Source organism: Acinonyx jubatus, chromosome C2 (assembly GCF_027475565.1).
Source record: "Acinonyx jubatus isolate Ajub_Pintada_27869175 chromosome C2, VMU_Ajub_asm_v1.0, whole genome shotgun sequence".
Classification (NCBI taxonomy): domain Eukaryota; kingdom Metazoa; phylum Chordata; class Mammalia; order Carnivora; family Felidae; genus Acinonyx; species Acinonyx jubatus.
In genome coordinates, this window is record NC_069384.1 from 62011599 (window position 1) to 62033749 (window position 22151).

At 38.0% G+C, this 22151-nt stretch overlaps 1 protein-coding gene across 1 annotated transcript; it reads left to right on the plus strand.

The window, feature by feature from the left end:
* The first annotated feature begins 157 nt into the window (after window positions 1-157).
* On the plus strand, window positions 158-20262 carry LOC113599748 (uncharacterized). Its single transcript, XM_053221895.1, has 4 exons — window positions 158-257; window positions 17806-17971; window positions 18309-19532; window positions 20132-20262. Exons 1-3 carry the CDS (start codon window positions 158-160, stop codon window positions 19051-19053), a joined length of 1011 nt encoding a protein of 336 aa, XP_053077870.1. The 3' UTR covers window positions 19054-19532; window positions 20132-20262.
* The last annotated feature ends 1889 nt before the right edge of the window (window positions 20263-22151 follow it).

Below are 22151 nucleotides of genomic sequence, written 5' to 3' on the forward strand. Positions count from 1 at the left end.
GAAGCCCATTCTCATTGGGCTTCCTGCTACCATCCCAGTCATAGCTACCTCAATTAGTCACCAAGTGAATGATGACTACAGAACCAAAGATTTAGGTTAAAAAGCACTTTTCATCTCAAGAGTAATTCATAGCAAGAAATGCTCCTCCTCTTACTCCATGACCTTTCAGAATGCCATCGCTACACAGAAAATAACAGGATGGTACCTGCCCTGGGCATTCATCTTACTTTGGATGTCAGAGCAAAATTTGGAGGAAGGTGAGGTCAGGGGTGAAGTGGCAACGTTCTTTCCAATTTTTAGTCTCACTCTAGGTTATCAACCACTGCATGCAGACATTGCAACATTGTGCTTAGTGGCTGCAGAAGGAATCAAGTGGATGTGGAATGAACAAAGGAGGGATGCTAACAAGGAAAAGGGGGTCTTTCAAGTGTTTCAATGGTACTCAGACACGAACAGAAACATGCATGACTATCCATGATGCAAAATGCCAGGGCCTGGAGTCAGAAAAACAAGGTGGGAGTTCCAGCTTTCCAGCTTTCTAAATGTGTCCTGATAAAGACATTTAACTTCTCTGATGCTCAGTATTTTCCCATACATGAAGTGAAGAAAATTACACCACCTCTCCTGTCTTCTTCATAGGGTTATTATGAGGATTAAATAGGATTATACATAATAATAGTACATTCAACTATAAAGAGCTGTTCCAGTATCCAGAATTTTCATCATCCCTCAATACAATGGCTCACCACCTACTACCACATGGCCTATAGAGTTGGAAGGGACCTCAGAAACTATTTATCAACATACACCAATGCATGGTCCTTCCTCCAACATGCATGAGCAATGAATCTCAGCCTCTGTATGACCCTGCCAGCAACAGGTGATGCACCACATTATGAAATAGCACTTCCATTATTAGGCACTTTATAAATATTGGAAATAGGCTCAATGCAATTCAATTTATTAAGAAATAGTTTCATTTTCTTACACTTACTATATACCAGGAAAGGACTCTATGAAGCAGTTTACAAATAGGATCTGATGCAGTCCTTTCAAAAAGTCTAGTCAAATGTATTATTTGCACTATTTTACATATGAGGAAACTTTGACCTGTGTGGGGAATAAGCTTAGGAATTCCCTGAGCTTGCACTGATGGGTTAACAAGGCATAAAGAAATAGAAAGCCACAGGATGAAAGCATCCAAGATTAGGTAAACAAAATGAGATAGACAGGGCAAAGGCCCCCAGTATAGGACAAAGGCATAGGAGTAGAAAAGCCTCAGGATGAAAGCATCAAAACTGAGGTAAACAAGATTAGGCATTCAGGGCAGTAACGCCCCCACCCCCCAACTTAGTACAGTAGCAGAAAGCTGCTTTCACAGGAAGGAAGAACCAAATTAGGTAAACAAGGCTATAGACCTCAGCAGGGCAAAGTTGCCCAGAGTGGTGCCTTATTGATCCTGAGGTAGTATGTTCTGTCTTTCTTGTCCCCTAGGCAAGTTTAGGTAAACAGAGGTGGGGCCTCATGTCTGGCTGTAAACAACCATCTGCCCAGCTCCAGGATTTTGTTTTCTATTGACCCAAACCACTAACACCGCATATCTTCAAAACCCCTTTCCCCCATGACCATTAGTTAATGTTCACAGTTTCATTGTCTTTTTGTGCACTTCTATCACACTTGTAAGCCTTCTGATCTTAATAAAAATGGAGCAAGGGGGGCACTTGTCTCCTCCCAGACATTAGCCTTTCTTGGATTTTAATACTGCACCCGCTCTCTTGATGGGCAAGAGAGAACTCCAGACCCAGAATCTATGACAGGCCTGAAGATAAAAATCATTCACCTGAAATCAAATATCAGTGAGTTTTAAGAGAAGATCTTAGTTTTAAGATTGTGACAAGCTCAGGGGCAGCTGGGTGGCTCAGTCATTTAAGTGTTCGACTTTGGCTCAGGTCATGATCTCATGGTTTGTGAGTTTGAGCCCCGTGTTGGGCTCTGTGCTGACAGCTTGGAGCCTGCTTTGGATTCTGTGTCTCCCTCTCTCTTTGCCCCTCCACCGCTTGTGCTCTTTATGTCTCTCAAAAATGAATAAATGTAAAAAAAAAAATTTTTTTAAACATTGTGACAAGCTCAAAGGAAGAAATAATGTTGTATCTCTTGGGGGGGGCAGCGGGGGGAGGTCTCATAGGAGTATATAATTTTTTCCCCCCCGTCTTCATATCCTCAGTGAAAACTTAGGAAAATGTGCCCGTGTTTCTCTTTCTCCCCTTAAAAACTGAAAAATATAATACTTTATAGGAGCCACAGAGGGAGGCCTAAATAAATTAATTAATTTTTGTAAAGAGCATTGTGACTCTAATAAAAGTATGTCGTGACCGAACCAAATATTGCATTACCTGGGTGGGTGGGCAGATAGTTCAATAGCAACACTACAGCCTGTGTTTAGGTTTGATTTTAATAATACATTTGTATTATGTTAACAGAACTAATACCCACAGGAACAAAATCAAAGCAATTAGCTAACATAGATTTAAGGAAAACTGAGATAATAGAACCACATGATATGCTCTGTGATTTGTGTTCTTCTCAGGCTCTGTTGATACATACACCATAGATAACTTTTCAGACCTGTCAATAACTTGAGTTGCATACCAACTTGGGAGTTGGTAGAGGAACACATGTAAACACACATGCTATTCAATACAGACCTTTCAATACAGACTAAACCAAATGCTTTTATCCTGTTCTAGCTCCCCAGCCTCTTACTGGCCTTTGAAGATGTCATGAGGCCAGCCCATTACAGTCATATAGTATTAGGCCAAAAAAAAAGTGTAAGTAACTAGGGCACAACCTATATTCAAGAACTGAGCCTACATTTCATGTCAAACTGAGATTAGACTGTCTTCTGGCTTTTAACATCTAGGTAGAAAGAAGTCATTGTATTATTTTCTTTCTTCCTGCTATAGTCTTAAAATTCAGAACTGACTATTTCAACAATAACCAAAAATATATTAAGGGGCTTCTCTCATACACAGTTCACCATGATTCCTGATATCTTTCTGTTCAATTGTCTCTAAGATTGAGTATAGGAAATTCATTGCTTCCTTGCTTCGGAAAAAACTTAGAATTAAAGAGTTGCCATGTGGGTAAAACACCACCAAAGCAATTTGGGCTTCATATTTAGGTTTGACTCTCCTCTTCTGGTTTCTCCTCAAATTCCCAGATATATTCAGAGCATGACAATCATCATCATTATCATCATCATCTTCAAGTAAATATGGTATAAAGAATAGTTATCTAACATAATAAGGCATGAGACAAAAGGAAAATGGAGCTATTTAGATAAGAATACGTAAAATGTGAAAAAATACCTTATTTTCCAGTGTCTCTAATTTTATGTTCCTTTCTCAATATTATTTTGATTCCTGGATATTAAAAATGAGATGAAATATAAAATAGAAAATCAGAAATAAAAATTTTTAAAAGGTCCTAGAAAAGTAACATGTTCTCTCAAATTAGAATCAAGAAGCTTGTGAAGCATCTGTTGTGTGTCCAGCAAATAGTAGAAACTATAAACATGTAGGTTTACAGAAATACACATGGGCAACAGATAAACTTAAAAAAGGGAATAGAAAAAAAAAATCACTCAATTTGTAATGTTTTATTTATAAAAACAATTAGAAGTCAGTATGACAATGTTAACATTTATTAATTCTGCAATGGTGGTGGAAATATGTGATATAAAGTTGGCAATATCTTATACAGAACTGGAGCTATAGTGGCAGAGGTCAATTGGAAATTAGGGTGAGATACTTTGGATATACCCTTCCATTTCCTATTATCCTAATTTCTCTACTTACATAGCACTTACTAGTATATAATTCCTAGTAATTTCAAGCCAATGAAATGACTGTTTATAATTAAAAGTCATATATTTTAACTATCCTTGAATTTACTCAAAGCCTACACATAATAGTCATTTAATTCTAATTATTTGCTTACATTGAGCTTTCCTAAAAACTCAACACTTCTCAGTTTAGTATCTTTGACCTATTTTTTCCAATGGTCAATTTTGAAGAGGAAATATGTTTCTCAGTAAGTTCTGCAACAAAGGACCATTAGGTTTAGCAGTGTTCTTTTATTCTTTATATTTTTCTTTTGATACATTATCTTCAAAGCTCCCACATAAAAAGTGTGGATCAACAGAATTTGGAGCGAGTAAAAGTAATATTAATCCTATTTTGTGCTTGAAATTAAGAGAACTAAATTCTATTTCTGACTCATCCTCTACTTTGATGAGTGACTGTAGACACATAACTTCATTTTCTTAGGTTATAGTTTTATCATGTTATAATGAAGATGTTGGACTAAGGCTTGCTAGAATGTTTTCAACTCTGATATTATTTGATTTCCATCATATTCAAAATGTACTTAGTTTAACAATCAAAGAACAATCTACTTTTTAAGACAAGTTTTAGCCTCAGAAAACACTACTTCTCAGGGATTCATTTGGCTTTATAAACCAAATAAAGCAAATTGACTAGCTCCACTTAACTGTATTATCAACTTTTTAAGGCAAGAAGTCATGTCGTATTTCCTACCTTCCCCAACCAAACCTAACTCATACTTTTCATAGAGTAGATAGTGATTAAAAAAAAAAATAGGGGTGCCTGGGTGGCTCAGTCGGTTGAGCGTCCGACTTCAGCTCAGGTCATGATCTTGCAGCTCCTGAGCTCGAGCCCTGCGTTGGGCTCTGTGCTGACAGCTCAGAGCCTGGAGCCTGTTTCAGATTCTGTGTCTCCCTCTCTCTCTGTCCCAACCCACTCGCATTCTGTCTCTGTCTCTCTCAAAAATAAATAAACATTAAAAAAAATTTTTTTTAAAACGACAAACATTAATATTGATATATTCCTCTAAAGTTCATAAAGCATTGTCATCTGCAATATTTATATAATCCTCCTGAAACACTAAAAAGTAGACATACTTAACATATTTTACATTTGAGAAAACTTTGGTTCTCAAAGTCATGATCTGTTTAGATCACACATCTGATAAATGGAACTGCTGAGATTTGAGTTTTTATTTTTGTTGGATGGATGGATAAAACAAAACACTTTGTTAGGGCTGAAGTTTTCTTATTACTATTCAAAAACAATTTTCTGTTGTATGAAGAAAGACAGAAGGATGAGAGAATCTCTAACATCTATCACTTGAAAAGACTTTAGTCTTAAAACTAGTAGCTTGAAGTCCAAGCTAAACAAGCCAAAGGAAGTAATGGTAGACCATCAATTTCATAATGGCTTAACAGACTTTAGTAAGAAAATTGGCACCTAAAATTAAATAATTTATAATAAATGATCCTTAAAAGACATTAGCTCTTCACTTGGCCTTTAAGATTCAATGTGGATTTCTAAGAGTAATAATATGTAAAGGGTAAAATATGTAAAGTATTGTCTACTTTTCAGTGTTGCAGGAAGATTATATAAATATTACAGATGACAATGCTTTATGAACTTTACAGGAATATATCAATATTAAGGATTAGTATCCAAAGTATATAAATAACTGATAAAACTCAATATCAAAAAAAAGAAATGATCCAATTAAAAAATGGGCAGAAGACATGAACAGACATTTATTCAAAGAAAACATATGGATGGCCAACAGACACATGAAAAGATGCTCAACATCACTCATCATCAGGGAATGCAAGACAAAACTACAATAAGATATTACCTCATACCTGTCAGAATGGCTTAAATCAAGAACACAAGAAACAAGGACTGGTGAGGATGTGGAGAAAAAGGAACCCTCTTGCTTTCTTGGTGGAAATGCAAACTGGGGCAGCCACTGTGGAAAATAGTATGGAGGTTCCTCATAAATTTAAAAATAATACTATCCTATGATCCAGGAATTGTATTACTGGATATTTATCCCCAAAATACAAAAACATTAATTCAAAGGGATCCCCTATTTTTATTGCAGCGTTATTTACAATGGCCAAATTATGGAAGAAGTTCAAGTGAATAAAGAAGATATAAGATAGATAGATAAATAGATAGAAAGAAATAGAAACAGATGATAGAGATGGAGATAATTATTCAGCCATAAAAAAAGAATGAAATCTTACCATATGCAACATGGATGGAACTAGAAAGTATAATGCTAAGCTGAATAAGTCAGCCAGAGAAAGACAAATACCATATGATCTTACTCATATGTGGAATTTAAGAAACACAACAAATGAAGAAAGGAAAAAGAGAGAGAGAGAGGGAAACAAAGCAAGAAACAGACTCTTAAGTACAGAGAACAAAGTGATGGTTACCAGAGGGGAAGCGAGTAGAGAGATGTGGGAAATAGGGGATAGGGATTAAAAAGTACACTTCTCATGATAAAGAGATAAAACAAAATGATAAAAAGAGTAATAAATATATTAGTCCTAACATTGGTTTATAAACTTTTCTAAATTTAGCATATACTGTACTACAACTTGAAAAGAAAACACATGGAGTCTATCATTGGTCTTTTAAATTTGAATTTATGTTGTATTACTATCTGCAAGTGATCAGAAGAGTCAGGTTCATGGAAATCTTTCCCATCTCGACTTAATGCTTTTCAAATACATCTACCAAGTGTTACTTTATAATCAGAAATCCCAAAGAGATGGAGACTTTATAAGAAAAAAAAATATTTTTTAAGGTAAATCAGATTTACCTTAACAACTGCAAATGGTTGTTATTTAGGAAAAACAATAATCCCTACCATTGGCTGGGTAGTATCTAAGTTGACACTTTGGTATTGGTAAATTATGTCTTTCATCCAAAATGAACTACATGTATTGGATAGGTCATATTAAAAATATGAAAAAAATGTCATTGGTTCATATTTCAGTAAACTAATATATGCCATTGAATACATTTTCCAAACCTATATTAGATTTATGGTATGTACAAGATCATAAGATATTGTGCAATACTTCAAAGAGTGAGTTTTTAGAGAAAAATGCACTCTACCTGGCCCAACAGAGATTAATTCTAACCATTCTCACCCTACCTCTCCAGATGCCAATTCTGTGGTTCATTACCTAATGATTAACTATCCCTCCACAATAGCTAAAAACTTACTCCTCATTCCACAAGTTTCCAATCACTCTACATTTCAGCCATTTTCACTCCATCTGAATTCCTGTACTGTTTCAATGGAAGTTGGAGACCTGCCATTTTGAGCTCTTTTACATACATTTCACTGTGCTTCCTTCTGGTTAACCACCATTATTCCTTTAAGCTCCCACACTCAACAGTCTTTTTTTACTCAGTCTCAGACCTTTATGGCTCCCTGTGTTTATTAGGTACTCATTTTCCCACATTCTTTTTCTATGCAAAAGGCCATTTCCCATCCATGTTCTATTAGCCTTTCAGGTGTAACTGAGACTTACTCTTCTTTTGGGGGGGGGGGGGGAATTATGCCAAATCCTTTTTTTTCCCCCAAAATCTTTATTTTTTCCTTTTTAAACTCCTATTGGTTTCTCAGTATCACATTGTTTGGAACATTTTAATTGCTTTAAGGACATAAGCAAATTGCTTCTCCGATCAGTTGGCTTCTGTAGTGGGAAATAATTGAACAAGAGCATTACCAGGTATGCTTGAAAAGGTGCAAGGCTAATGTGGAGGTACCAGAGGTGAAGTTGTACCTTATGATGGAAAGATCTAGGAGTGTGTTGGACATGCTAGCACCTGTATAATGGCTTAATATCCATTTACAATGTGAAATGACTATGGATTAAACTTATACAGAGCCTCCAAATTCCCAAATCAACATACAGAATCAGTACAAGCATAATCAAGAAAGTGGAATTCATGGAAGATAGCTCACATGAGGAAATTTATTCCAGGAAAGAGTTGCAATGACGGCGGAAGAGCTAAAAACTAAACAGAAGATGATAAAATAAACCAGAGATGAGCAATAGAAGAAAGATACTGCCATCTCCAGAATCCAAGGGAGGAAGAGTTGTTACCCATGGCCTGGAAATCAAGTCACCCAACGAAACCTGAAATCAAAGCAGAGGCTGTCCTGTGAGAGCTGGGACCGTGGAAGAGATGCAGAGCCACAAATACAGGCAGAGGTAGCCTGACTCATTCATTCTCACTAGCAATCTTCCAACAGTGTCTCTCATAATCTAGACCTAGCAGAAGCCAAGCAGGAAAATGTAGTTTGTAGGATCAGTTAATAGTGATATAGAGCAGAACAGGAGGGAGTGTAGGGAATGTCTTTGAGACAAAAGAACCAACTGATTTACATATTATCTATCTATCTATCCATCCATCTACTGTAAATAAATACATATGCATATATACACACACTATGCACTTTGAAATACAGTCAGGGTGTAGTCTGAAAATGACTGTAACATATCATGAATTGCAAAATTTTGGTGAATGTCACTATTAAATTCAAATAACAAACTCTACAAAATATTTTTATGTGTGTATGCATAATTCTTTATAACTCAGAAAGGTTTTTATAGCTATTTTCCTTGAGGGAATAAATCCCAAGTTTGAAATATCATAATGAAACTCTACCTCCACACATTATTCAATTAGGAACTCTAGGGGGAAAAAATGGCTGAATTCTGTTTATTATTTGCTACACTGCTTCTCCTCCAATGGTCATCTCATTCATATTGACACCTAGCATTTTTCTATGGTAACCTTTCTAAATTATATTCTGCTTTGTCACTTCTTCAAGTAAATGCTGCTCCAAGAACATTCTTCTCTCACTTTCCAAAGTAAAGGGAAAGGCAGCTGAACTTCATTAAACACAATCACTCTCTACACTTTACCTCTGGTTAAGTATTTGATTTGGTGTACCCTGGACTGTAAGTGAAAGTGATTGTGTCATTTTGACATATTCACAGTTTTCTGGCACAATCCAAAGACTAATAAGAACGCTATTTAGAAAAATAGCATCATTTCTGGTAAAATTGCTTACAAAACATATGAACCTTTAGTGAACTGTATTATTCAATATTTTCCTGCTATTTGTAGAACAGGGAAACAATATTGAAAACATTCCCATTAGAGTCCTTATTTATTCTGGAAAAGCTTGTTCTAAAGGAACTCACACCTCCATGTTCTCTCACTGAGCCACTGCCTGCTGATCAGCCTTTCTTTCTCACTCAAGTGTTGCCTACCATACAGCTCATCCTAGAGTACTGTCAAGGTTTGGGTCATTAAACTGCAATAGATGACAATGGAAATAGCACTTGAGACAAATGAAAACAGCAATACCTGTTATTACCAAATACACTTCTCAGTTATCATTGCAGAATGAAATACTAAAAAGCGGAGTGACATAGGATTGTTTGTTAGGGACTGCAATATAAGTATACATGAGAGGCACCTGAAGAGAATTAAAGAGAAGTCTGACCTCCTTAGTAAAATTTCTGGTCAGAAAAACAAATATACAGCACATTAGCTAAGAATAAAACACTGAGCTATAAGCAAAGACCTGCTGCATAAGGTACAGCATCTAAAATTTCTCCAGCTTCAGCTTTATTCTTTGTAAACTACTTCACACAATTCTACATAAAATGATATGTTTTTATATATACATAGGTTCAATGACTGTTAAAACAGGAATATGTTATATACTATAAATTTTATTTATTAGCTAATTCCAAAGAATTATTATAGTATGTATTTAATTACATTCAATGTTTAAAAAGACCCTATTTGAACAAAAGCTGGTTTTTGAATACTTTAGCATTCAAAGATGAAAATAGCAAGCACTTATATAGCTATTATGAACCAAGCATATTTCAATCTGTTCAGATATATTAATTCTATTTTCAAAATAACTCTACATTTTTCATCCCCATTTTGTATATGAGGAAACTGAAGCACGAAGATATTACAGAAGTTGTCCAGAGTTGCACTGTGGAGTAGTGGTGAAATAGACTCAATGACTGGCCAATTTCAGAGTGTGTGTTCTTGGCATCACTGCCTTGAGGCAGCTACCTGCAAGGTCCTGTTGTTCTGTTCTAGGGCCCATGCTCTGACAGTTTGGGAACCCAGGGAGGAAAGAGTAAGGTGTGACTTGGTGGAATAAGAAATCAAGACAATTAAAAACAAACAAACAAAAGTCTTAGTAAGACAATGAGATGTTATTTAAAGTAAACTACATGAAAAAAACTTAGCTAAAAACAGACACACAAAGATGAATGGCTTTTCCTTCAACAATGCCGTGTCTTTCTCGATGAATTTGTAAACCAGTGGAGGAACTTATATTCTAGTGAGGATAATTAACTCACTGCCAAATATGTACTGACTCCTATGAAGGGTAAAGTATTAAATCAAAAAGAGGACAATGCCATGAAATCAAGATTCTTATAATCTTAAGGTCATATGCATCAAAAATACCTAGTTAATACTGGAAATTTAAGAATTATTTATTCTGGGATGCCTGGGTGGCTTAGTAGTTTAAGCCATCACCTCTTGATTTCAGCTCAGGTCATGATGTCACGGTTCTGGAGAGTGAACTCCTCAGAGCTTCCCTCTGACAGCATGGATCCTGCTTGGGATTCTCTCTCTCCCTCTCTCTCTCTCTGCCCCTCCCCTGCTCACCCTCTCTCTCTTTCTCTCTCAAAATAAATAAACATTTAAAAAAGAATTATTTAATCTACTCTCTCTCTCTCTCTCTCTTTATGGACAATTACATTTCCTAACAATCACTTTTTAGAACTCATCAGGTTCCCCCAAAATGCCCTTTCCTTTTCAGGGTCTTTCTCATGGGATTTTCTTTTCTTTTCTTTCCTTTTTTTCCCTTTTTCTTGAGAGACAGAGAGGGCACTTGAGCGAACCCAGGAGGGGCAGAGGGAGAGGGAGCGAGAGAATCCCAGTCAGGCTCTGCATTGTCACCACAGAGCCCGACATGGGGCTTCATCTCCCTAACTGTGAGGTCATGTTCTGAGCCAAAATCAAGAAACAGAAGCTTAACCGAGTCTCCCAGGAGTACCCTCACATGGGGTTTTCTATCTAGTGGGATTCTAAACTACATTCATCAAATTTCTATTAATCTTCCAATCGTGGCTCACAAGTAATACTTTCGTAAAATTTTCTCTTATTTTTCAGTCCAAAATATTATTTTTCTCTTGTACTTAACAACACTAAACTATTCTTTATATATAAATATATGATATATATATCATATATATATATCATATATATACACATAATTTCTACATATATTTATATACATATGTTTAATTTTATATATTATTTTTATATATAGACCTGATAAAAAGATAGTCTACACCCAAGTTTACTTTTATTGTGTAATTTCACCAGTACAATGTACAGAGGAATAATAATTTGTTTATTTAACAACTTGAAATAATGTTAGCCATTGACAATTTTACCTATTCTACCTCATACATATGTCATATAGACAGAGAGATGTATATTTCACTCCTATCTCAAGACATCTTATGTTTAGGGGTTACCTAACTTCTGTGGTTTTAGATTTGCCACTCAAGACTACATTATTATAGTTTCACATTTGTTTATAGAATTAGATGCAAAAATATGCTAATGTATCATTAAGACTGAGATTATTGTTACACAGGAATTAGAAAACTCTCTATTGAAGTTCCCAAAGCAACCATAATTCTTTTTTCTCAAAATATCAATACAATACGTATTTTAAAATTTGTTCTCCTGTGGTGTTAAAAGCCTAAACACAAAGGAAACTTGAGGTAGTATTTGAGAAATTGGGAATAAAGTGAAAATCTAAACATGGAAATATTTTCTATCTTAAATGTTTAAAAACTTCTTAAAAGAGAAAACAAATTATGTAGTTGATGAAAGCCCATTTGGAAGTAAAATATCTTAGTTTCAATAATGCAAGGTGTTAATAACTGAAGAAAGAATTTCTAAGATACATAATTTGGGTCTTGCCTGAGACCCTCTAGCTATAGAGTTGCTATAGCAATGCTACTAAAGAAAATTAATGTTTGTAATTAGACCAAAGCTTTAATACCATAAATCCCACTACAGCTATTTATTTTCAAACTGTTAAGTATCTGTAGCTATTTTCAGGACTTGGTGATTTACATTTGTATTTCCTCTGTTTCAGGCCAACCATTTTGGCAATCTAGAATTTGTTCAATTAACTCCATTTAAAGTTCTGACTTGACTGGATCCAGTTTCAACACACACACACACACAGACACACACACACACAAATGTGCTTGGGGCTTTGGTACTTAGAAAAACAGCAGTAAATGATTCAGTTTTTTAGGGTATAACTCATCAGAACAGAATCACATGGCATTAAATATCTCCATTGATAAAAAAAAAATTCCCTACCAATCATAAATCTTCATCCTTTACTCTTTACGAGTTTTTGTGATGTTTTAATAATAGCCACATTGTTATTTGTTGGTAGTCATTCAAATAAACATGTGGTCTTTCTTTCTCCATCTATCTGTCTATCTATCTATCATTAAATTTTATGTCTATGAGAACAGTAAAATAATAACCAGGAGGCTATCAGAAAGGATGACATAACTTAAGAATTGCAAAAAGACAAAAGAATTTCTCAAATGTGTCGAGTATGCCAGACCATAACCATGCAAAGAATTCCTGATCAATCAAAATACATCTAAGACATTATCCTCATGAATGAAAATCACAATGATAATATAGCTGTGTAACTTTGGTACAGAGAAATAAACTATTTTACTCCCCTGTAAAACCTGAGTACCACCATTTTGTATGGCTAAGTGTTAGGAGTGTCATTTGGTTTTGGAGACCTCATCAAGATCCATCAGACAATATCCAATGAGAAACTCCTAAAGGACTAAACAGTAAACATAAATATGCAAGCAAATATTATTGTCCTTGTATAACAGTCTACAAATGACCATTTGGCTCATAAAAGGTTATGCCATCAGACCCCTACTCTCTTAAGTAAATGAAAACTCTGAACTCTGCAATTAAGTCTCAAGCTAAGAAAAAAAATAGACAAAGAGAGGTAGTTACCCAAAGATGGAGAGTAGAGAAGGCATAATATAGTAGTTACCTGGCCCACAGCCATGACTTTTTCTGGGACAATACTGTTTTTAAAAGCAGGAACAGCAACTTACCTAAGGAGAAAATGAGGGAAAAAATGGGTTACTATAAGAGAATTTTTAAAACAGTTTAAGAGAAGCAAGGCATATGCTGACAGGAAGAGCCAAGTCTGTACGTACAGAGAAAGTGCCTAAGTCTACTATGTGCCCCACTGTAATTTCCCTTCCTCTAAATCCCTTTAAATGTTCCTCATCCTCCTGTCCCTCTCCTACTTTCTCCTAGTAACCCTTACTTCACACCCATATTTGAAGGCATCTCCTTCTCAGGCTGGCTTAACTCCACTAATACTTACATGTTTCTCAACGAAAATGGGTCATTTCATCCAAAAATAAAGAATTAATAAATGTAGACTAAATTCCAGACTTTACCTCTTAATAGAGTGCCAACCTTTATCGAGACAAACCATCTGTGAACTAAAGGTGATTAAATAATTAAATTTAAGTCTGCTTCTAGCTTCAGAACTCTAAGTTGTTAAGATAAGGCAAGTAGAGTGGCCAAAAGAAATAACTTCTCAATAAAATGTCAGACCTAACAGTTCTCATTTGGAATAAATTTGAAAGATAGGCCCTTTCCATGATACTTGCTTTATTTTAGTCTCTAGGATTGGCTATTATGTACATGGGCAAGGCTGATTTGGTAGCCAAGGCTCTGGGCTTAAAAAACACTATAAATTGGGATTTATTCAACTATAATATCATTTATGAAAGATACAGGGGTGGGACTAGAGGTAAAAGATGAGAGTGTGGAAATCATCTGAGATAACTTGGTAACATGGATCTATTTGTCCCAAGATCACTTTGAAACTTCCAAGTTCAAAGGTCAGTATTACTCAGTGCACTTGTCAGTGGAATATCAGCACATACAGGAAAAGCATTCCTGCAGAGACAGTAAGCAGGGAAACTACAATGCTGGGAGTACGAAAAGGGCTGGCTCTCCCAGGCAGGTGCTGCAGTGTTTGCAAAGCACCTAGCACAATCTCAATTTCCTTAGGAACCAGCTTGGAAAATTCTCTGGGTGTACAACCTTAACGTTTCTCCTGCTGGAAGCTGAAGTGTTCATTTTATGCATTGACTAATTTATGAGTTTAGTGAGAAATTCTTTGTAAAATAAATTCTAAAAAAGAGAGAGAACCTGAAAATGAATTCCCTCTGCACAACATGTGTGTATGGTCCCATTAGCAATCGCACAGTGGGCAATCGATTAGGGAGGGAAAAATGGCTTTTTTTATGGTAATGGATTTTGAGCCTCCTGGTGATAATTTATTTACTAGAAATTTTGCAGAGCTGGCTAGCACACTGATGAAAACCCTCTGAACATGTTCATTTAAAAAGAGGAAAAAAGTGCCTTGGCTTATTTTTGAGAAATATTGTTATTAAATCATTGGAAACATATTGATAAAATATGCCTGAAAGCTACAGTCCTATAATTTATAATACAAATTACATTGCTATTGACAAATGGCAATTTAATCCTGCAATTAACTTTAACAATTTGAATTTCTCTGTTGCATTTTTTAAAGAAAAACCTTGAAAGACATTCAGTAATGTGGAGCTAGGCTAGTCAGCAGTGCTGGCTTTTAAGCAATCCTATCTCCTCTGTATTTCTTTGTAGAGAGTTACCCTATCCACTTACAAACCAAAGGGTAAAAACAGAGTCTTTTCACCTTGACTTTCAACCTATCAAAAATCCTGAGATAAAAGGGACTCCCCTACCTCAAATTCCCTTGAAATAGGGGAAGAATATGGCAGTTTGGCCTAATTCAAGGAACGTGAAATTCAGACTCAAAATGACCTATGCTTCTCTTTCACTTCCATTACTTACTGGCTCTGTGGCACTGGGTAAATAAAGCTTCCTCACTGAACCTTTTCCTTTATTCGTAAAATGGAGGAAACAATAACACTTACTTTGGAAAAGGGGTAGAAAAATGAGGTAACATGCCATATGCCGGAGTTTACCCTTTATATCCATCAGCCCATGTCCTACATTCCCCTTCAAACAATGAGGCATTCCAGGTGCTAGTATCTTGTTGCCATTTATCACTGGAGAAACAAATTATCTTTTCCACTCAGAATGTGGGAGTTAGGTGTGTATTAGCAGGGCCAATTCAATATTCATTTCTTCATACACATATGCATAATCTATTCCCTGAGTTAGAAAAGAACATGATACTGGGCAATAGGCAAAAAAATGTTACTTTTCTGGTTGGTTTATCAATATCTGGCTATGAAACTGTTTATAGCAATAGGGCTAAGGAGTGACAAAAGGATCTAACCATATGCATCTAACCATATACCCCCAAATATATAAACCAACAGCTCACAGAGCTAAGAGGAGAAAGACAGAAATCAATTATATATTTGGAGATTTAAACCACTAGGGGAACCTGGGTGGCTCAGTCAGTTAAGTGTCTGACCCTTGATTTCAGCTCAGGTCATGATTCCTAAGAGTTCTTGAGAGTGAGTGCCATGTGGGACTCCGAGATGACCAGGCAGAGCTGGCTTGGGATTGTCTCTCCCTCTCTCTCTGTCCCTCCTGCATGCTCTCTCTCTCTCTCTCAAAATAAATAAACATTAAAAATGAAAAATAAAAAAAAAGATACACACTTCTCTGAAACCAACAATCAACAGAAAAAGCAGACCAAAAAATTAAAAAAACAAACATGAAATATATTAAAACTGTGATTTAAATAGTTTTATTTAACAAATACAGAACTTTACCTCCTGTAATCAGTAAATACATTTTTTTTTTCAAGTACACATAGGACATCCAAACAAATTGATTATATACTAACCAAAGAAAGTATAAATTCCAAAGATTCGTCATTATTCAGATAATATTCTGACAAAAATATACTAAAATAAGAAATTATTCATAAAAGGAGAGCTAAGATGCACAACTTGTCTGGAAATCACCAAAAAAAAAAAAAAAATCAAAAAACAAAAAAACAAGCGAACAAAAAACTTATTTCTGAACAACTCTTTGGCTAAAGAGAAAATCTTAAAATAAAACAGTAAATACTTAAGTAGGATATAAAACAGTACATTCAAAAATGGGTGGGCACAGATAACTTGTAACATAGAGAGGTATTTGTACCTTTAAGTGCTTCTATCTGAAAACAAAACAAAACAAAATACTGAAAAACAAATAAGCTAAATATTTTTTTAATGTTTATTTATTCTGAGGGAGAGAGAGAGAGAGAGTGAGAGGGGAGGGGCAGAGAGGGAGGAAGAAAGAGAATCCCAAGCAGGCTCCACAGTGTCAGCATGGAGCCTAACGAGGGGTTTGATCCCACAAACCATGAGATCATGACCTGAGCAGAAACCAAGAGTTGGTCGCTTTACCAGTTGAGCCACCCAAGTGCCCTAAGCTAAACATTTAAACTCAGGAATTTAGTAAATCCAAAAACAAAAATGAACAAATAACTTTAATATTAGAAATTATTAAAGTGAAAGAGATATAACAAAAACAAAAAGCTGATTTTTTGAGCAAATTAATAGGGAAACTTCACAAATAAGTGAGAAAAAGAGAGAGAGAAAAGAGGGAGGGGTTGGCGAGAGAGTGTTGGGGGAGTAGAAGAAAGGGAGGAAATGTCCCAGATGAAAAGTGAGCAACAGACACAAAAGAATGAGGAAAATAATAAAATGTCTACAAAGGACTATTGCTAATGAATTTCCAAATCTAAAAAAAGTACAGGGGCTCCTGGGTGGCACAGGTGGTTGAGCGTCGGACTTCGGCTCAGGCCATGATCTCACAGTTTGTGGGTTCACGCCCCACATCAGGCTCTGTGCTGACTGCTTGCTTAGAGCCTGGAACCTGTTTCCGATTCTGTGTCTCCTTCTCTCTCTGCCCCTCCCCCCGCTCACGCTTTGTCTCACTGTGTTTCTCAAAAATAAATAAATGTAAAGAAAATTTTTTAAAAAAGCACAATATCAGGAAAGTAGGAAATTTCCAAATCAGAACAACAAAAAACCAGGAAATTTAAAGATAGTTAAATAACATGGTAATCAAAGAATTTCTCCCCTAAAACAAAACAAAAAACAAACTTAGGTCCAGGTTAATTTTATGGATAAATTCTAATAAAATTTTAAGGAATAAATAATTCCTGGATTTTACAAGTATTTTACAAAATGGAAAAAAAATAGTAACTTGGTTTATTCAAATTCAAAGAATCAAAACAGTAAATAGGTGATGGGGATTCAAGAGGGCACTTGTGAAAAGTAGTGTTTAATGAAGAGAAGTGTTTAAACAGTGTATTATACACCTAAAACTAATACTACACTGTATGTTAACTGGAATTTAAATACAAATTTTAAAAAACAGTACAAGAAATGGAAATTACAGGTCCATTACATTACTATTGTTAGGATGTCCTTGGAACCACAGTAGAGGGGACTGCCATCTCGCCAGCCAGCGCAACCCAAGGAAAAGCCCCTAGTAGCTGCCAGAACGAATTGGAGGTCAGCCAATCACCGAGCAACAGCACGACTTGACTCGAAAAAGGCCCACCCGGACCTAAACCCGGAACCGCTCCAGCTTAAAAACCCCACCCCACGACACCTGGGGGCGACTTCCCTGACTTCTCTCTCTCTCTCTCTCTCTCTCTCTCTCTCTCTCTCTCTCAAGCGCCTACAGGAGGCGGTAAGTAGGACAGACCCCTCCTTCCCTCCTCCGACTACAGCTGACACCCACGAGAGACGTCTCGCAAGGCAGTCTCCTTTCCTCCGCACGCCGCAAGGCCCGCACGCCAATAGGCCCCTTATTGTGGCGCGAGGGACGCCTCGCCCTGCCACGCCAATGGAGAGTAATGAGTCTAAACCTCCTCGATCTCTTACCTCCCCGCCAATGTCTGTTAAAAAAACTTCCGGCTCCTGGGCTTACAAGGCGAACTTCGTAGTAACCGACTCATCTGCCTTTGCACTGTAGTCTGGTCTCAGTACAAATTAGATAATGATTCTCAATGGCCACCCGAGGGGTCTTTACAATACCAAATCTTAACCGATCTGGACAATTTCTGCCATCGGCTGGGAAAATGGGGAGAAATACCCTACGTCGTGGCCTTTTGGGACCTCAGGTCTCGCCCCAACCTATGTTCTTCCTGCCCCTCTGCATGCATGCTCCTTGCCCGCCCACAACCCCCTGATGACCCCACCTCACCAACTTCCCGGATCTCCAACCCGTTAGAGGATCTAGCCACGCCGCGCACCAGCCCTCGCGCACCAGCCCTCGCCCCCTTCCGTACTCCCAACCTCCAGCCGTCCCGCCCTCGCCTCCCATATCATCCCGAACTCTTCCTCAGACTCCTCCCAGCGAACAGACCCCAGCGGCCATCTTACCTCTCCGTGAGGTGGCAAGACCTGAAGGACTGGTTGGCTTTCACGTCCCCTTCTCCCTCCAAGACTCATCCGCCATTGAAAAGCGGCTAGGGTCATTCTCGGCTGACCCCACCCAATACATTAAGGAATTCCAATACCTTGCCCAAGCCTTCAGTCTCACATGGTATGAAATCCATGTAATCCTCACCTCTACCCTCACCCCTGAGGAGAGGGAGCGCATCCAGGCCGCAGCCAGGGAACATGCAGACCAAACCCACATGACCGCCCCCACTATGCCTGTAGGGGCCGATGCTGTCCCGGCGGCCGACCCCAATTGGAACTACCAACATGCAGGCAATGGTCACCGCCGCCGGGACCAGATCATCCCGTGCCTACTAGCAGGCATGAGGGCAACCTCAACCAAATCAGTAAATTTTAACAAACTTCAAGAAATAATACAGGACCCCAATGAAAACCCCGCAGCCTTCCTTAGCCGGCTCACAGAGGCACTTACCCAGTATACCAGACTAGACCCTACCACCCCCGCCGGGGCCACAGTATTGGCCACCTACTTTATTTCCCAATCAGCCCCTGATATTCAAAAAAAACCTTAAAAAGGCTGAAGATGGTCCTCAAACCCCTATGGCCGACCTGGTAAAGATGGCTTTTAAAGTGTTTAATGGCCGAGAGGAAGCTCAAGAACAAAGGCGATAGGCCCGTCTCCAACAAAACGTACAATTACAGACCCAAGCCTTGGTAGCTGCCCTGAGGCCAGCCACAGTAAAGCCCTCTGGACCACAGCCCCCTCCGGGGCCAAGCTTTAAATGTGGCCAAGAAGGCCATTGGTCTCATCAGTGTCCCCATCCCAAAAAGCCTACCAGTCCATGCCCATTGTGCCAGCAAATGGGCCATTGGGAATCCGATTGTCCTAACCCAGGGGACGACAGACTAGCAACGCCCCCACGTGGCGAGGCTTCACCCCGATTGGACTCTGCCTTCCAACTGCTGGAGATGGAGGATGACGACTGACGAGGCCCAGACTCAGTAACTCCGGTGACCCACGCTGAGCCCAGGGTAAAACTCCAGGTAGCGGGTAAGTCCATCTCCTTTCTGTTGCACACGGGGGCTACCTATTCCGTCCTGCCGAGCTAGTCCGGCCCCACCACGCCGTCCTCCGTTTCGGTCATGGGCATAAATGGCACCCCCTCCATTCCCCCATGCACACCGGTACTCACCTGCTGCCTGGATGGCTTCCGCTTCTCCCACTCCTTCCTAGTCATCCCCTCCTGTCCCAACCCCCTGTTGGGCTGACACATCCTCAATAAATTAGAAGCCTCAGCAACCTCCCTATTCACCTTACAAAGGCAGATCAACTCCCTAGCACAGGTCACTCTACAAAACCCACGAGCCCTAGATCTCCTGACAGCAGAAAAAGGGGGAACATGCCTGTTCCTGAGGAGGAATGTTGCTACTACCTCAATGAATCAGGCTTAGTTGAAACCAATATAGAACACCTAAAGGAAATCCACAAAACTCTATCCGTCCGCCCAGGATCCTCAGACCCCCTAACCTCCTAGTGGCAGTCACCCCTCCTAACTTGGCTCCTCACCATAGTCACACTAGTTGCTATCTGTATAATACTTATGCTCTTACCTTGCATTCTCCGTTTCATACGAAAACGAATTCATGAAGTTTCCCAGGTTGCATTTCACCAGATGGTGGTCCGGCCATATTCCCGCATTCCAACCTCAGACCCCACATACCATGACATCGCCCTTACACCCACAGGAAGCAGCCAGATCAGATCCATCGCCCATTATCACCAAGAAGAGGTTGGAATGTTAGGATGTCCTTGGAACCACAGTAGAGGGGATGGCCATCTTGCCAGCGCAACCGAATGAAAAGCACCTAGTAGCGTGCCAGAACAAATTGTGGGTCAACCAATCACCGAGCAACAGCATGACCTGAGGCGAAAAAGGCCCACGGACCTAAACCCGAAACCACCGCAGCTTAAAAACCTCACCCACCACACCTGGGGGCGACTTCGCTGACTCCTCTCTCTCTCTCTCTCTCTCCCTGAGTCACGGAACCTCGCCCGAGACCTTAGTTCCCAAATAAAGCCTTTGACTGCTAAAATTTTTTAGCCTCTGACTCCTATCTTTACCCTGCCTTATGCCTGACCGTAACAAGTTAGCTAATCAAATGAGTATATTAATTATTTATTCTGATTAGAAAGTATTTATCCCCAAAGTTAGGATGATTTAACATCAGCAAGGTAGCATTGTAATTCACTACATTAATGGGCAAAGGTAAATAACCACATAGCTATTTCGATAGACAATGAAAAATTATTTGCAAATATAATCTATCAGTTAAAACTTAGAAAGCTGAAAATAGAGAACATCCTCAAATGAAGAATAATGTATTCCAGAAAATTACAGAAACTTCATGCTGAATACTTAGAAATACACTAAAATCATAAGACCTTTAAGGAGTTAATTTAAAAACCCTCCTAAAAAACATAAAACCATATTTGAATAAATGAGGAGATATATTAAACTTAAAAATAGCATATATTTCTATTATGTGGATATTATTTTTTCCTAAATTTGGTCCATAAATTAAGTGAAATCCTAACAAAAATTCCAGCATGATATTTTGCAGAACCTAACAAACATTCATACATACACACCCAGTGTAAAAATATATACAAATAAATATATATAAATAAAACAAAAAGGCCAGTTTTGACAACAAAGAGCAGGAGGAACATCATTCCATCAGATAATAAAGAGCAATAAAAGCAAAAAAGATAGTACTGTACTGATGAAGAAACAGATACATCTCTGCAACAGAAAATAAAGTTTATAAGTATGGTAATGTGAAATATAAAGATGGCACTATATATCAATGGGAAAAGAAAAGAACTCATTTTAGTAGACAATGTTGAGAAAACTGGTCCACACTAATGTAGAAAAGTAAACCTAAGTCTCTTCCCCAAATCATGTTGAAAAATAAACTCAAAATGAGTTAAACTCAAATATAAAATATAAAAATATGAAAGTAAAGCAAGAAAATGGAGGGCAATATGTCAGTGTCTTTAGGATAAAGACTTCCTAAATAAGATCCAAAAAGCAAAATTATAAAACAGAAAATGAATGGTTTTCAGTACAACTATTTTTTTTTTTTTTAAGTTTCATTCAACAAAGAGTGAAAGATTGGGTGTGAAAGGAACAATCCAAATGACAGCCCTGCCTTAGTTTAAAGCTAGGTTCTCTTTTCTGCTTATTATGGATCTTTGATAAGAAATACAATTGCTGAGAAGTCTGTTTTGCTTGCTGTTTGCTACGAGCATTGTGAGGCCTTTCCTGAATGTAACCCGCTGTGTAGTAGAATGGGTTGTAAACCTTCCTAAATGTAGTCTGATATGTAATGGAATGAGTGATTGTACATAAACTAACCGGCATTTCTCGCTTCTGTAAACCTGCTTGCTTAGCACATTCCTCACCTACCCTACCCTCTTTCCCCTTCCCCCTTCTTCCTCCCGCCACAAGTAATGGACAAAGCCTTCCCGCCAAAGGACAGACAAAGGACGCCCAATCAGAGAACAACAAATGTCCTTACTTTAAAATCAACTAATCAGGCCCCTCATAATTTGAAACCTCCCCTGTGCTATTTGTCTCTGTCTATAAAAACGCTGTACCAACCCTGA